This window comes from Tursiops truncatus, chromosome 4, assembly GCF_011762595.2.
Source record: "Tursiops truncatus isolate mTurTru1 chromosome 4, mTurTru1.mat.Y, whole genome shotgun sequence".
NCBI lineage: Eukaryota > Metazoa > Chordata > Mammalia > Artiodactyla > Delphinidae > Tursiops > Tursiops truncatus.
The window spans coordinates 138,862,346-138,877,331 of NC_047037.1; the positions used below are offsets into that span (position 1 = coordinate 138,862,346).

General features: G+C 48.1%; 1 protein-coding gene across 1 annotated transcript in view; it reads right to left on the minus strand.

Annotated features, from left to right (window-relative positions):
* Positions 1-14,986, minus strand: part of LOC101316279 (cell adhesion molecule DSCAM) — a 527,322-nt gene that overhangs the window by 35,179 nt on the left and 477,157 nt on the right. Inside the window, exons 11-13 of the mRNA XM_073804653.1 lie at positions 10,360-10,556; positions 9,268-9,364; positions 8,530-8,658 (exon numbers count right to left, since the gene is read on the minus strand). Of these exons, the coding sequence (XP_073660754.1) occupies positions 8,530-8,658; positions 9,268-9,364; positions 10,360-10,556 (423 nt within the window). The remainder of the gene's footprint in view (positions 1-8,529; positions 8,659-9,267; positions 9,365-10,359; positions 10,557-14,986) is intronic.

The window sequence follows — 14,986 nt, forward strand, 5'->3', positions numbered from 1 at the left end:
CAGCTACTTTCAAGCACTCATTGTACAAGATAATAAAAGAAAGCACAGCTGGGACAACCTTCCACCCAAAAGAAAAAAAAATCCCTGGTTCTAAAAGGTATTTGAAAGCCAGCAAAGCCTTTAGCCACGTCAGACCCCTTGTTCTCCAAAAGGAGAGTGGTAAAAATGAAACACATAAAAATACATAAAAACTCATCTCACTCACTCTCCAGCATGAATACTGGTTATCAAACGTACTCCTCAATTCTAATTTTTGAAATCATTTTGTCTCCAATCCTTTATTGTAGGAATTATTTTTCAACCACAGCTAATTTGAAAGGCAGCATATGCCTCATACAAAGAGTTATCATTAAATCCATGACAGTGGTGCACCTGCTGGCTTTAGAGCTTCAACCCGTGATGAGCACGTCAACAAGTGGTTCTTATTTCAGAAAGAGTTTGGGCAGGTGCTGCTCAGGGGTGGGGGTCAAGATATGATGTTGGGTGTGGAAGAACCAAGATGCCCCTGAGATGGTGGCAGAGAGGATGCTTGTATACTCTCACCCTCCCACCCCACCCCAGGATCCCCTTGCACTTGCTCCCCTGTGCTCATCACACTTGTAAGAATTTCACTGAGAGTCTGTGTTCCCTCTTGGATTCTAAGTCCCATGAGGGCATGGTCCACGCTGGCCATGTTCACTGCTGCATCCCCAGTGCTCACACAGAGCCCGACAAATAATAAACGCATGTTTCATAGATGAATAAATAAATGGCAAACATACAGGCCTCTGGGCCCTCGGAATGACCCCACTCCCTTTCCACATTAATGATGACCATGGAAGTTCAGAGAGCTGCTCTGTCCAAGGGTCATCATAAGGGCAAGAGGTTGTCTGGACTTGCAGAAGGAATACGTAGCTTCAGGTATGACTTTGAGTGCTCTCACGTAACAGGGAATGGAGCCTAATGGAAACTAACAACTAGTATTCCGACTAAAAGCAAAAGTACCATTTGAGTCCAGAAGACTGAAGATGGAAGAACGTTGGCATAAGAAGAGAAGATGCTGCAGAATAATGAACGGTGGAAGAACAGAAGGATAGGATTCAATAGAGGACACATGACAGGAGGAAATTCCATACCAATGGAATCTCGTATAAATAGGACTCTTGTCCCACAAAGAGAAAGGCAGGCCTTCTGGAGAAGACACTTGAGACAACAGAGAGGAACCCCAGACTGCAAGATGCAGAGACAGTTGCTCACCAGCCCCAGGAGGAACCTGACACTTGCAGGCGTTGACGGTTCTGCCCAGGCCATTATGGAGGCTTCTGCAACTGACTGAGCTATGGAGACGGGCCATCCTCCCCAAGGGTGTGTCTGCGACGTGGCTGAGAGCCTGCAGAGAGGTAGTGATGGCTACCGCCCACATCGTCCTCCTGCCAAGCAAGTCGTGTGAATAGCCTGTGGGGAGTGACCAAGGCAGGGGTCTCAGGCAGGAAGTGAGTTGTCCTTGGAGAACAGGCTCTGTTTTCAGCTTCTTTTCTTGCAATGGTTAGACTTTGAAAGAAAAAGATAATGCCCATGATCACGACTCACGACTGAAGGGTAGATTGTTTGGCTAAAGATGAAAAGGTTGAGAAAGAGAAAGAATGGGTTATCCCGAAGTGTTTAAAAGTAACTGAATGAAGAAGAAGAAAGCCTAGTTAAATCTCCAAACACACTCTAGCAAGTGATATGGCATCAAAAGAAGAATACAAACAGGGCACTGGCTACCCAGGAGAAGAGCCTGGAAAGGGACAAAAAACTGCTACATCTGATCTCAGATGCTGACGTGCAAACGGGCAGGTCACGGATTAGGAACGAAGTGTGCTTGAGAATACAACACCGGACATTAGAAACAGTCCCAGAGAGATCCTGACACTTGGGAAAATGAAACTGCAGATTGAGATACGAATAAAACTAGCAAGAATACACCGTAGGTGAAGTAAAGAAACTTCTTAGGATGAGGAAGTCGCAAGCAGAAAGGCAACGCCTGGACATCCGAGAGCCGGAGGGTGCAAGCACGGACGGGGAGAGCAGGGCGAGGAATAAGATGGTTGTGAGGACTGACTACAGGTCTCCTTACCCAGTGAAGGAAGGGGAGGGTGGTTTCTAGACACAGCGAGCACATGTAGCATTGAGGAAGGTTTATAAGTCACCATGAAGAAGATCGTTTACTGGGCGTCATTACCGTGGTGTGGGCTGGGTTAAAGGGACTCGCAGGGGATGCTGAGGTTCCCGGCACCTAGTAAGAGTGGTGAGCATCTCCCTATCGGGGCCAGGAGGGCCAAAGGAGAGGAACAGAGTTTCTGGGGTGTAGACAGGGCTGAAACCTCAGAATAGGGCCCCTGACGGAAGCTGTGCACACAGAACAGTGCTTCTGCAGGATCCTTCCGAATCGTCCTCTGTGTCTGCCACTGCGCCCCCCAACTGGGAGTCAGAGGGAAGGGGAATCTGAGCTGTGAGCCATGGAGCTCAGCCTTGGGGAGAAGAGCAGACACTGGGTTTGTGGCGGAAGTCAAGGCAGCGGTCGGAGAAAAGCCAGCAGCAGAGGGAACTCAGGCGCTGGCGTAGCATCTGCTCACTGGGCGCTGCTCTAGGCATTTTACAAAGGTGACTTCTGCAGTTCCCAAATCTGTGGGTACATCAGAGATGTCTCAGTGCTTTCAGACACACGCAATCAGAATCTCTGGGGGGTGTGCCCCCCAAGTCCGTGCTTTAAAAAACCTCTCTCTCTGGGTCATTCTGACGCACAGCTAGCATTTGGACAGACTGCTTTATTCGACTGGGTTCTTACAACATTCTGGTGAAGTAGGGGTTTTTATTTTCATTGTGAAGGTCAAGAAACTCGGACCCTGTTATCGAGCTGGTGAGAAGTGGGGCTGGGATTTGACCTCACCCGTGTTTTCCCCACGTTCTAGGCCGTCTTCCCGCAGCACACAACCTTCACATAGTCTCTGCAGGATGCCTGATGGATGAGACTGGATTTCAACTTTCCAGGTATCTGCTGGAAGTCTCATGTGCTTAGATGAAAACCTCTGACGAACTTTTAACTTGGCTTCCTGGCAAGGAGGATCAATGCAGAGAGCTGGGTCAAGTGCAAGGGAGGGGAACTTTGCCAAGAATTATTGTAAGTCCTCTGCGTTTGTAGGAGCTAAGGGTGGGAGAGCTGTGCACGGTCAGATTCGTCCCTTGGTTTAGAGAGGAGATGTCAGAAGCATCTGATGAAAAAGTAGGTAGGATTCCATGATGTGCCCTGGAGAGACCAGTGGTGAAAAGGATGAGGAAGCTCAGAGTGGCCTCCCTGCCTCTGAAATCCCAATCATCCCCCACGGGAAGGACTGGGGGAGCCCCCAGGAGCGGTGTGGTTGTACTGGGTGCTCACTGGTGAGCCCAGCTTGGGCGTCAGACACCCCGAGTCAGGAGGATGGGCAGATCATCAAGGACAAATGTAAGAGGGTGAACTTGATCTGCAGAAGGGTCGTTAGAGGCCTGAAAGAGTGAGGGTGGCCCAAAGTTTGAGAGACAAAATTATACAAAAGAAGTGCAATGAAGAGGCAGCTCAGAGAAGGATGAGACCTGCGGTGTTGGGCAAGAGCAGGGAGGCATCGGGACCCAGGGGAAGCCGCTTCTGCTTCTTGCTCTCCATGGAGAAGAAGCCTCGGTGAAATGGGGAAGGGGGCCTGAGAGAGGAGAAGGGAGGTGTGCAAAGGAGCTAGGCCCGGTCAGTGAGGCCCTGGGGAGAAGGACAGAGGCAGCCCAGAGGGGACGTGGGGACAGGCGGCCTGCCTTCCAAGAGGAGAAGGAAGTAGACGCACCGGACAGCATCAGCCAGCCGTGCACGGGGGACAAGGTGCTGGAAGGGGATGGAAAGGGGTTCTTGGTGTCCATCTGGAGGAGAAGCAGTGGCCACTAGGATCTTAGTATGTGGCAGACAAAGCAACCCATGGGATTGGGGCTCCACGGAGAAAGCTGAACATTCCAAATGAGGGAGGCGAAGGCTCCTTTGCGTCTGCGCCCAGTCAGATGACACCAGGGCTGTTGCCACGGGGCCTGATCAGAGCAAGTGGGCCAGGAGATGGTCACTGGAGATACAAGCAAAGGAACTTGGGCTGTTTTGTCTTTCTTGGCAAATGGAAAATTAAGGAGCATCATCTGTTTTCATATCCTGGAAGGGATGTCATTTGCCAAAAGGGCTTAGGCGGTGGGAAGAGGGCCATTGGCCTCAGGTGCAAGAAATGTAAGAATATCCAATAATCCTGGCTGGCCCGAGGCAGAATCGTGCTTTCTCGGGCTGGTGACTTTCCATTGCTGGGGTTGGTCAAGCATAGCCTGAAGGATCGCTTGCAGGGACCCACTTTGCTAGGAATGTGGTCATACATTGTGTTCTTACCAAATTAACAAAAAAGTGGAAGAAAGCGTCTTTTAGGGGGATGATTTCATTGCCTAAAACTCAGGTTGAGAGTTAACCAGTAAAAAACTGTTTCTTACAAGACTAATATGTGTACTGGTCACTGTACGTGATGCAAGGACATAGCACAGGGTTCCTCAGATGTAGTACCTACCCTGAGGGGTCACTAGATCCCTCAGGGGGACAACTACTCAGCACAGGAGACAGCTATTAAATAAACAGTCACAAGGTCACCAAATGTTCCAAGGCATACAGGGTGCTCTATGAGTAGAGAAAGGGCATGCCATAAACTGGGTAGTCAGGGAAGGCTTCCTGGAGGAGGTGACATTTAAGCTGTGACTTGCAGGATCAGTTTCTATGTACTCTGCCTATAAATTGCACTCACTTAAATTATGGCTCTACTGTTTATATACCCAAAACTTATTGAGGAAGCAACTAACACATGAAAATGCTAACACTTTTCCTACAGCAGTGACTGTGATTCCTGCCTGCTACTGATCGCTCCTTCCTCCCAGGCCTTTCAAACTGAAAGTGATGGAGGTCCTGGTGCAGACCTCAGACCATGGCTACCTGTCCATGGGCTTTTCCCCAAGTACCCCCGTGGTGCTCATTCTGACCCTCAGACTGCTGGGTTCCAGAACTGCAAGAATGCCTTAGCCATGAGCTTGGCTCTGTGTGTGTGTGTGTGTGTGTGTGTACTGTGTGTGTGTGTGTGTGTGTGTGTGTGTGGAGTAGAAGGATGGAAATGTATCCCTTGATTCTGACCATCCCCAGCTTCACAGATAAGGAGTTTCCTGCTTTAATTCTGTACAGTCCCATCAGCTTATGCATTTGAAAATGCTGTTGGCGATAAACGTAATTCTTAGGTTTGGACTGCACGTAAATTAAATGCCACAAGTATTACTGAGCACATCTTATGTGGCAGGCACTGTGCTAGGTGCTGGGGAAGCACTGAATCAGAGTCCCTGCCTTTGGGAAACTTACAGGAGACGTGGGAGACACTGAGGATCCTGAATGGGTAGCAAGTAGTTAAACAAACACAGATGGTCCTAGAGGCCTTTTACTTGTAAGCATTTTGGTGCACACTGGAGTAATACTAAAAGTTGCATTTATTACACATTTGCTATGTGCCAGACGGTGAGTTGTAAATGCATTCCCTTCTCAATGAGAATTCACCAAATATCTGTGAAGTGCTGACACATGTTAGGCCTGTGCTAGGTCCAGGGGAACTGGGCAGGGCTCAGCGCATCCCAAAGAGCTCCCAGTCTGGTAGGGCTGACATGTTAATATCATCAGTCACAGCTGTCTGACCCCATTCCCCAACTAGGTCACACTGTGCAGTACCAGGGCTTAGAACTTCACATATTTTTTGATGGACCAGGTAAACCCACAACATCATAAAAATGTCAGTTCTCCGTTAAGCTAATAAACAAATTTAATGTGATCTCATTAACAATAACAAAAACATGCTTTTATGGAGCTAAACGTGTTCATCCTAGAGTTATATATGGAAAACTAAGAAAACACTGGAAAGGAAAAGTTATAAGGGTGGACTGGCCTTATTAGATATTAAGACATAAAGCCTCTGTGATTAAAATGGTCTGGTACTGGTGCATTAATAGATAAACCAATGGAGTAGAATAGAAAGTCCAGAAATAGACTCAAGTACATATGGGAAGTTAGTATGTGATAGAGGTGGCATCTGAAATCACTGGGAAAAGGTGGACCTTTTAATAAATGACGTTGGGGCAACAGAAGACCCATTTTGGAAAAGATAAAACTAGATCCATCTCTCCCAGCATACAGAAGAGTAAACTCCAAATGGTTTGGAGATCTAAATCTTGAAAAGAGAGGGAAAGAAACAACATGAAGTACTAGAAGAAAAGAGGCTGAATTATTTTATGGCCAGAGGTAGAGAACAACTTTTCTAACTTAACTCAAAACCCAGATGTAATAAAAGAAAATATTGATAAATTTGAAAAACAAATACAGAGTTAAATACGTGATCACGCATGATGACACCTGCCAGGAAAGGAAGGGGAGAGACTGTAGGAGCACATGAGAGGGAGGCCTGACCTTGAATGTGGACCAGGGATGAGTCCCTGTGGAGGTAACACGAGGAGTGGCGTCTAAGTATCAGGTGGGAGTAGCCATAGTAACTGTGTGGTCCAGGAACGGGAGGGCAGCCTTTGAGGGACCCTTGTCGCAGTGATGCTGGGGGAGCCCATCTCACAGAGGAGGATGGTTTGGGGTGGGTACAGCTGGTAAGAGACAGGGCCACAGCTGAGCCAGGACAGGCTGGGCCGCAAACCCCTTTGAGGAGCCACTGGACCGTCACCACTGGACCGTCACCGGCACCTGGAAATGACTGATGCCGTGAAGACAGGGAGGCACCGAGCTGCTCCCCTGAGAGACTGCGTGGGCACTAGCTCCCAGACACACAGTCCTTCGGTCAGTGCCCAGCCAGAGAGGCTGGTGGGGTCTGTCCCTCCCTCTGAGGACTCTGCAGAGTGTCCGCATCATGCACGTCTGTGTTTCTGCTGAGTTCTCATTGTTGCCATCAGTTTCCAGGCTGTTCTCCAAGAGAACACGCTGGTCTCACCTAAGAAGCACTTCCTTTACTTCAAGACCTGGATCTCAGAACTTCTCAATCTTGGGTTCCATCCTGACCTTATTTGCTTAGAACGAAGGCAACGCCTCCTCTCTTCCTTTGACCCTGGGCAAGCCCGTTGGTCCTGATTCCCGAAAGGTCCCTGTTGGGACCAACACTGCCCTCAGCTTGCTCAAGGGGCATCCTTCACCTCTACCTTCAGTGGACCTGCCACATTTCTAGGGGACAGTGTGACTGCAGCTGCTGTGCTCCTCTCAGGAGGCTTCCTCAGGTCCCATGTAAGCATCACCTCACTTCCAGGTCTCTGGCTGTGGCTCAGGGGAACAAGCCAAGCCATTTCACCTCCTCCGACGTCTTTTTTACGCATTTCCAGCCCGTGACTTATCACCAGCCTCAAGCACTATTGCTGCAACCTCTAGTCTTGGTTTGATACAAGTTGTTTTCATCATCATGAGTTGCTTTCCTTAAGCCCCACCCCTTAGGCTTTTTCTGGACTTGCTTCCTACTCCCGTCTCACACATTCTCCTGCTCTGCCCCTTGCCCACTCGTACTGAAACATTTCCTCCCTCCTGACCTGCCTTTCCAGCTGCCTCCAGCTTAATTTTTTACTCCAGCGTCTGCTCCAAAGATACTAAGTGGGTCACGACAGGGTGCTCTGAAGTAACGCACGGTGCCCGGAGAGTGAGAAGCAAGGTCACTTTCCTGGCCTCTGTGGCTCTGTCAACCCTTCACGTGCTGATGCTGCTAGAATTCCTCGTCTCTTTTGTGTCAAAGTCCAGACCAGGAGCCACAGCAGTGGTACCCTACCCTCGGCCTGATGGGTCCTAATGTTCCAAGTGACCTTGTCATTGTCACTTTAAGGCGATCAACAGGCAGGCCTGTCGTGGTCCTGACAGCTGTGGGTCTGTTTCATGTCCGAGCTCCCTGCGGGCCGGCCACTTGCTGGCGCAGAGGAAGCACAGGAGTGCTGGCCTACATTCGGGCCCATGGCCTGTCCCTGCACATCCAGGAGGGCCCCGCAGGGTCAGAGCCCATCTGGAGAAGACGTGGCCCTCTGCGCAAACCACCACCACTCGGCTCAGCCCACAGACACTGAACACAGCTGGTACTCAGGGATTTGGACACGAGGGAAGCAAAGGGAAGCCAGGGAGGTAGAAAAAATAATGACAGGGGCCAGGTCGGGTCGGCAGCAGCCCATGCGGCCATCGGTGGTGACAGTGCCAAAGTGGCCACAGGGAGCAATCACATAGAGGTCCTGCTGGTTCAAAGAGAAAAGAGGCAGGGCTGACCCAACAAAGCCATCTCAACAGAAAACCATTCCCACCCCAGGAAATGTGGGTGTACTTCGTGCAAGGAAAGAGACAAACTGGTAAAAAGAGCCCCCTCTGAGTTTCCCAGAGTCCAGGTTTTTCTTACAGGTAAAATCCATTAGAAAGGCAAAAAATAAAAGGGCTTTCTGAAGTGGAAATGAAGTCGGAGGAAATCAAGGACTTACCTGATTTATTTTTGCATTCAATGTCATAGCCCGTGATGGGGCTGTTTCCATCAAATCCCATGGTCCACCTGAGGGTGATTGTACGTGCCTTCACATCTTTGATCTCAATTTCAGGAGGGTCTGGAGGCTCTGTGCAGTCAACAGGAAACCCGGGATCAGTTCAGATATTGTTCAGGCACAGACGCTAGTGGAAAAGCTGAGGGTGACTCACAAAAGCTTTGTCAGCATTTGACATGGGCAGACGATTTTTTTACCTGGAAGTATTTTTTTTCCCCAATCCCTTTTGAGGATGGAAAATTTTCACTTTTCAAATCTGCCAGTTTTCACAGCACTTGTAAAGCTGGACCAAACATGGGAGATTTCAGTGTCACTCTTCTGGCCTGGCTTGGGATCTATTAACTCAAAAACTATTTTGGCCCCAGATATTAAACTTTCATTCGGATCGTCTAGTATAAGGATCCCTAAAATTGAGCAAGAAAGGCACACTATCAGGGCTGCCCAGTCATCCAAACCCAATTCCTTTACGAACTTTGTTCCCTGTGTTTTGGGGCTGCATCTTGACATAATCATGAGATCTGCAAAATGGTGCTTTAGCGCCCACTTTGTACAGATTCAAAATTTTCCGAGGACTTGGAAGTGTGACACGTCAAGCTGAGGCCACACGGGTTCCCAAGCCTGGGCACACACTTACTGTCCTGAAACAGCCGTGTTTCTCCCCCTAGGCTATGTCCATCCTACCTTGCACTGTGAGCTGAATTATTCCACGGTCCTCCCCATAAGAATTGATAGCGTGACAGGAGAAGAAGCCAGAATCTTCTCTTACCGTTGGCAAAATCTATGCGTAAAGCAGAGAGAAATCCGTCTTACCCAGTAGAACGGAGCGAGGGAACAACTCAAGGGCTTTTGGCTGTAAAACGCTTCTCTCCACTCTCACCCTCCTCCCAGCCCCAAGCACACACATGTACACACTCACAAACACACACACACACACAGGGACACACAATCCTGAGAGCAAATTATTTCAGCACAATTGTAAATGTGCAGATGGATAGAGGCAATGTAGACGTTCCACGTCAGCTGCCAGCTTGTGAAATTGGATGTGTAATTTAACGTAGGATGCACGGTCAGGTTGATATATATTCCCCATATACTTTTTTTTTTTTAATCTCATAGTGGATTTTTAAAGCATTCAAAGCAGCCCTGCCTGAAAAAACAGATCTATAAACACCACAATAAAGGTTTGGTCTCCCAGGACTCCAGGATTGGACCCTGGGAGTGAATCAATATTAGCGTTTCAAACACAGGACTTTTTCTTTCCATGTGTGTCCTACGGCATCGTTTCTCCCCCATATTAAAAGAATCACCCAGCTAACTGCCAGTGGTGCTGAAAGTTCTAAGAGACTGCAGTACTTTTTTATGTTGGGTTTTCCCCCAAGAATCAAAATATTTTCCTTATAATATTTTTTGTCCAAGAACCCATCTAATTTTTCTTTTTACAGGAAGTTAAAACATGTGCGCAACATACGCTGTCATTCCGCCAGGATTAACTGTCATTAAAAGACTCGGTTTCTCTCTTTCTTTTTATTATTACGGTTGGGTTCCCTGCCATGTTCCCAATAATTTTACTCTTAACAATTTTACGTATGATAAGGCACTATTTTGGCAGGCTACTCAGCAATCCCATTATGGGAAGGGGGAGAGACAGTGCTTCGTAGATGTTTCAAAAGCTGATTTGCTATTGGCTACCCACATGCACCGACTTATGTGAAAAGACAGGCTTATTCTGCCCATGAAGGTAGCTTCTCATCTGCCATGTTTGTCATGTTTTACCTGCAGAGTGGAAATCACCTCCTCTCCCAGCTCCTTGACGGACACGAGATAGCGGGCCATTTCAGGGTTAATGATTCTGTCCTCCTTCTCCCAGCGGACTATAATAGGCTTCTCGCCATGGGCCGTGCAGCTCATTTCCTTCTTCTGACCCTGAGTGGCCAGGGTGGTGTTTGGATAGGACGTAATCATCGCAGGAACTGAAAACCCAAAAACGACACAACTTACTCGGCAAAGCAGGGTTCTCGGCTTCCCCCACCTTAACACGCAGCTCAGTTTTTTTTTGCTTTCTGGCTGTACTGCGCGGCTTGTGGGATCTTAGTTCCCTGACCAGGGAGCATGGAACCCGGGCCCCTGGCAGTGGAAACGCAGAATCCTAACCACTGGATCTCCAGAGAATTCCCGAGGAGGTGTTTCTTTGAAATAAAATGCATTCAGGAAACTGCTGAGCAAGAATCATGATCAAGATAGTTGGAAGGTGGCAGAAAAATGAAACTGGACTAAATGAGCCTTAAGCAGAAATTGCCCTGTGGTTTCATACTCGTGCAGTGTTACTCTCTTCCAATCCGTGTGGATGGCAGACCCACATCCCCTAGAACACACAGGACAATGATGTGACTTGCTTATTGGATGGGAAAGGGGGCTTCCATTGAGAATTACACTCCTTCTGTAATCTCCTACATTTCTAACTCTCCTTGTCAGCTATGGGAACGAAACCTTGCTAGTCAACTGAGATGGAGCCCTGGCTGTTGCTAACCAGTCCCTGAAGTGACCTCTCGACATCCCATCCCACGGCTGGCACAAACTTTTACAGTCACGTGGAAACCATGGACCTATCCTTCTCCCATCGTTTATAGCAGGGAATCTCATCCCGATGCACTGAGAGAACAGGAACCTTTATTTGTGAAACTTGTCCAGTTCCCTCTCTCCACCTCAAAATCCATCTATAGACTCCCATCCTGGGCAATATTCCAGGAGAGATGAGGTGCCAGGCCCATGCCACAGACCACCTAGAAATGCTGGACAGTGTATAACAAACACCTTTTAAATGCATACTAACTTTATAAGAAAGTGAGAGAAAACCCAGGAGCCAGAAACAAGGCCCCAGGTATTACAGTGCTGGTGCTTTGACTGCCTGTGAGGCAGGTGATAAAAGGGAAACCTCCATGCAGAGCTCCTCAGAGGGCTCTATCCTAGGAGCAAGCCAATCATCAAAAAACAGTCAATACATAAGACCGCACGATGGCAAAGGGAGAAGCAAACTGCCTTGGCTTGTGTTGTGAATGAAGAAAAACCATCTCCCTTGAGCATTTGTAGCTGGTCTGACTCTACATAAGTTTGGAGTCAAATTCCTGCTAAAGGATTGATGTGATGGCGACCCTAGTTTGGTAATGGGCCTGAGGAATCCAGCAAAAGCAAACAAAAACACACCCCAGAAGGATGGGTCCTTTATCCAGGCCCATTGAGATTCTCCCAGATAAACCTTCTCTAAACATGAACTCACAAAACAAAAATATAAAACACATGAGGAAACAATCTACTCTCGTTGAGAATCAGCACCCGCCGAAGACTTCAGATGCTAGAATTCCCAGACACAGAACCTGAAATAATCATACACTAAACGTTTAAAGATATTTTTAAAACATGAGAGAAGGAAGATGGCGGAAGAGTAAGACGCGGAGATCACCTTCCTCCCCATAGATACACCAGAAATACATCTACACGTGGAACAACTCCTACAGAACACCCACTGAACGCTGGCAGAAGACCTCAGACCTCCCAAAAGGCAAGAAACTCCCCACGTACCTGGGTAGGGCAAAAGAAAAAAAAGAAAAAACAGAGACAAAAGAATAGGGACGGCACCTGCACCAGTGGAAGGGAGCTGTGAAGGAGGAAAAGTTTCCACACACTAGGAAGCCCCTTCGCGGGCGGAGACTGCGGGGGGCGGAGGGGGGAGCTTCGAAGCCGCGGAGGAGAGCACAGCAACGGGTGCGGAGGGCAAAGCGGGGAGATTCCCGCACAGAGGATCGGTGCCGACCGGCACTCACCAGGCCGAGAGGCTTGTCTGCTCACCCGCCGGGGTAGGCGGGGCAGCGAGCTGAGGCTCTGAGGCTCGGGTTTCGGTTTCGAGCGCAGGGAGAGGACTGGGGTTGGAGGCTTGAACATAGCCTGAAGGGGTTAGTGCACCACAGCTAGCCGGGAGGGAGTTCGGGCAAAAGTCTGCACCTGCCGAAGAGGCAAGAGACTTTTTCTTCCCTCTTTGTTTCCTGGTGCGTGAGGAGAGGGGTTTAAGAACGCTGCTTGAGGGAACTCCGGAGACGGGCGCGAGCCGCGGCTAAAAGCGCGAACCCCAGAGACGGGCGGGAGACGCTAAGGCTGCTGCTGCCGCCACCAAGGGGCCTCTGTGCGAGCACAGGTCACTCTCCACACCCCTCTTCCGCGGAGCCTGTGCAGCCCGCCACTGCCAGGTTCCCGGGATCCAGGGACAACTTCCCCGGGACAACGCACAGCTCGCCTCAGGCTGGTGCAAAGTCACGCCGGCCTTTGCCACCGCAGGCCCGCCCCGCACTCCGTGCCCCTCCCTCCCCGCCGGCCTGAGTGGGCCAGAGCCCCCGAATCAGCGGCTCTTTTAACCCCTTCCTGTCTGAGCAAAAAACAGACGCCCTCCAGCGACCTACACGCAGAGGCGGGGCCAAATCCAAAGCTGAGCCCCTGGGAGCTGTGAGAACAAAGAAGAGAAAGGGAAATCTCTCCCAGCAGCCTCAGAAGCAGCGGATTAAAGCTCCACAATCAACTTGATATACCCTGCATCTGTGGAATACCTGAATAGACAACCAATCATCCCAAATTAAGGAAGTGGACTTTAGGAGCAAGATCTATGATTTTTTTCCCTTTTCCTCTTTTTGTGAATGTGTATGTGTATGCTTCTGTGTGAGATCTTGTCTGTATAGTCTTGCTTCCACCATTTGTCCTAGGGTTCTATCCGTCCATGGTTTTTTTTAAACATTTTTTTCTTAATAATCAATTTTAATTTTAATAACGTTATTATACTTTACCTTCTTTCTTTCTTTCTTTCTTTCTTTCTTTCTTTCTTTCTTTCTTTCTTTCTTTCTTTCTTTCTTTCTTTCCTTCCTTCCTTCCTTCCCTCCTTTAGACAACGAATCATCCCAAATTGAGGAGGTGGTCTCTGACAGCAAGATTTATGATTTTCCCCCATTTACCTCTTTTAGTGAGGGTGTATGTGTATGCTTCTGTGTAAGATTTTGTCTGAATAGCTTTGCTTCCAACATTTGTCCCAAGGTTCTATCCGTCCCTTTTTTTTTCAAATAAGAATTTGTAAATTCCATAACTTTATTATACTTTATTTTATTTTTACTGTATCTTCTTTCTTTCTGCCTTTTTTCCTTCTTTCCCTCCTTCCTTCCTTCCTCCCTCCCTCCCTCCTTTCTTTCCTTCTTTGCTTCTTTCTTTCTTTCTTCCTTCCTTCCTACCCTCCTTTCCTTCTTTCTTTCCTCATACTTCTACTAATTCCCTCTACTCTTTCTCCCTTTTATTCTGAGCCGTGTGGATGAAAAGCTCTTGGTGCTCCAGCCAGGAGGCAGGGCTCTGCCTCTGAGGTAGGAGAGCCAACTTCAGGACACTGGTCAACAAGAGACCTCCCAGCTCCACATAATATCAAACGGCGAAAATCTCCCAGAGACCTCCATCTTAACACCAGCACCCAGCTTCACTCAACGACCAGCAAGCCACAGTGCTGGACAACCTATGCCAAACAACTAGCAAAACAGGAACACAACCCCACCCATTAGCAGAGAGGCTGCCTAAAATCATAAGGCCACAGACACCCCAAAACACACCACCAGACGTGAACCTGCCCACTAGAGAGACAAGATCCAGCCTCATCCACCACAACACAGGCACTAGTCCACTCCACCAGGAAGCCTACACAACCCACTGAACCAACCTTAGCCACTGGAGACAGACATCAAAAACAGCAGGAACTACGAACCTGCAGCCTGAAAAAAGGAGACCCCAAACACAGTAAGATAAGCAAAATGAGAAGACAGAAAAACACACAGCAGATAAAGGAGCAAGATAAAAATGTACCAGAACTAACAAATGAGGAGGAAATAGGCAGTCTACCTGAAAAAGAATTCAGAATAATGATAGTAAGGATGATCCAAAATCTTGGAGATAGAATGGACAAAATGCAAGAATCAGTTAACAAGGACCTAGAAGAACTAAAGATGAAACAAGCAACATTGAACAACACAATAAATGAAATTAAAAGTACTCTAGATGGGATCAATAGCAGAATAACTGAGGCAGAAGAACAGATAAGTGACCTGGAAGATAAAATAGTGGAAATAACTACTGCAGAGCAGAATAAAGAAAAAAGAATGAAAAGAACTGAGGACAGTCTCAGAGACCTCTGGGACAACATTAAATGCACCAACATTCGAATTATAGGGGTTCCAGAAGAAGAAGAGAAAAAGAAAGGGACTGAGAAAATATTTGAAGAGATTATAGTTGAAAACTTCCCTAATATGGGAAAGGAAATAGTTAATCAAGTCCAGGAAGCACAGAGAGTCCCATACAGGATAAATACAGGGAGAAATATGCCAAGACA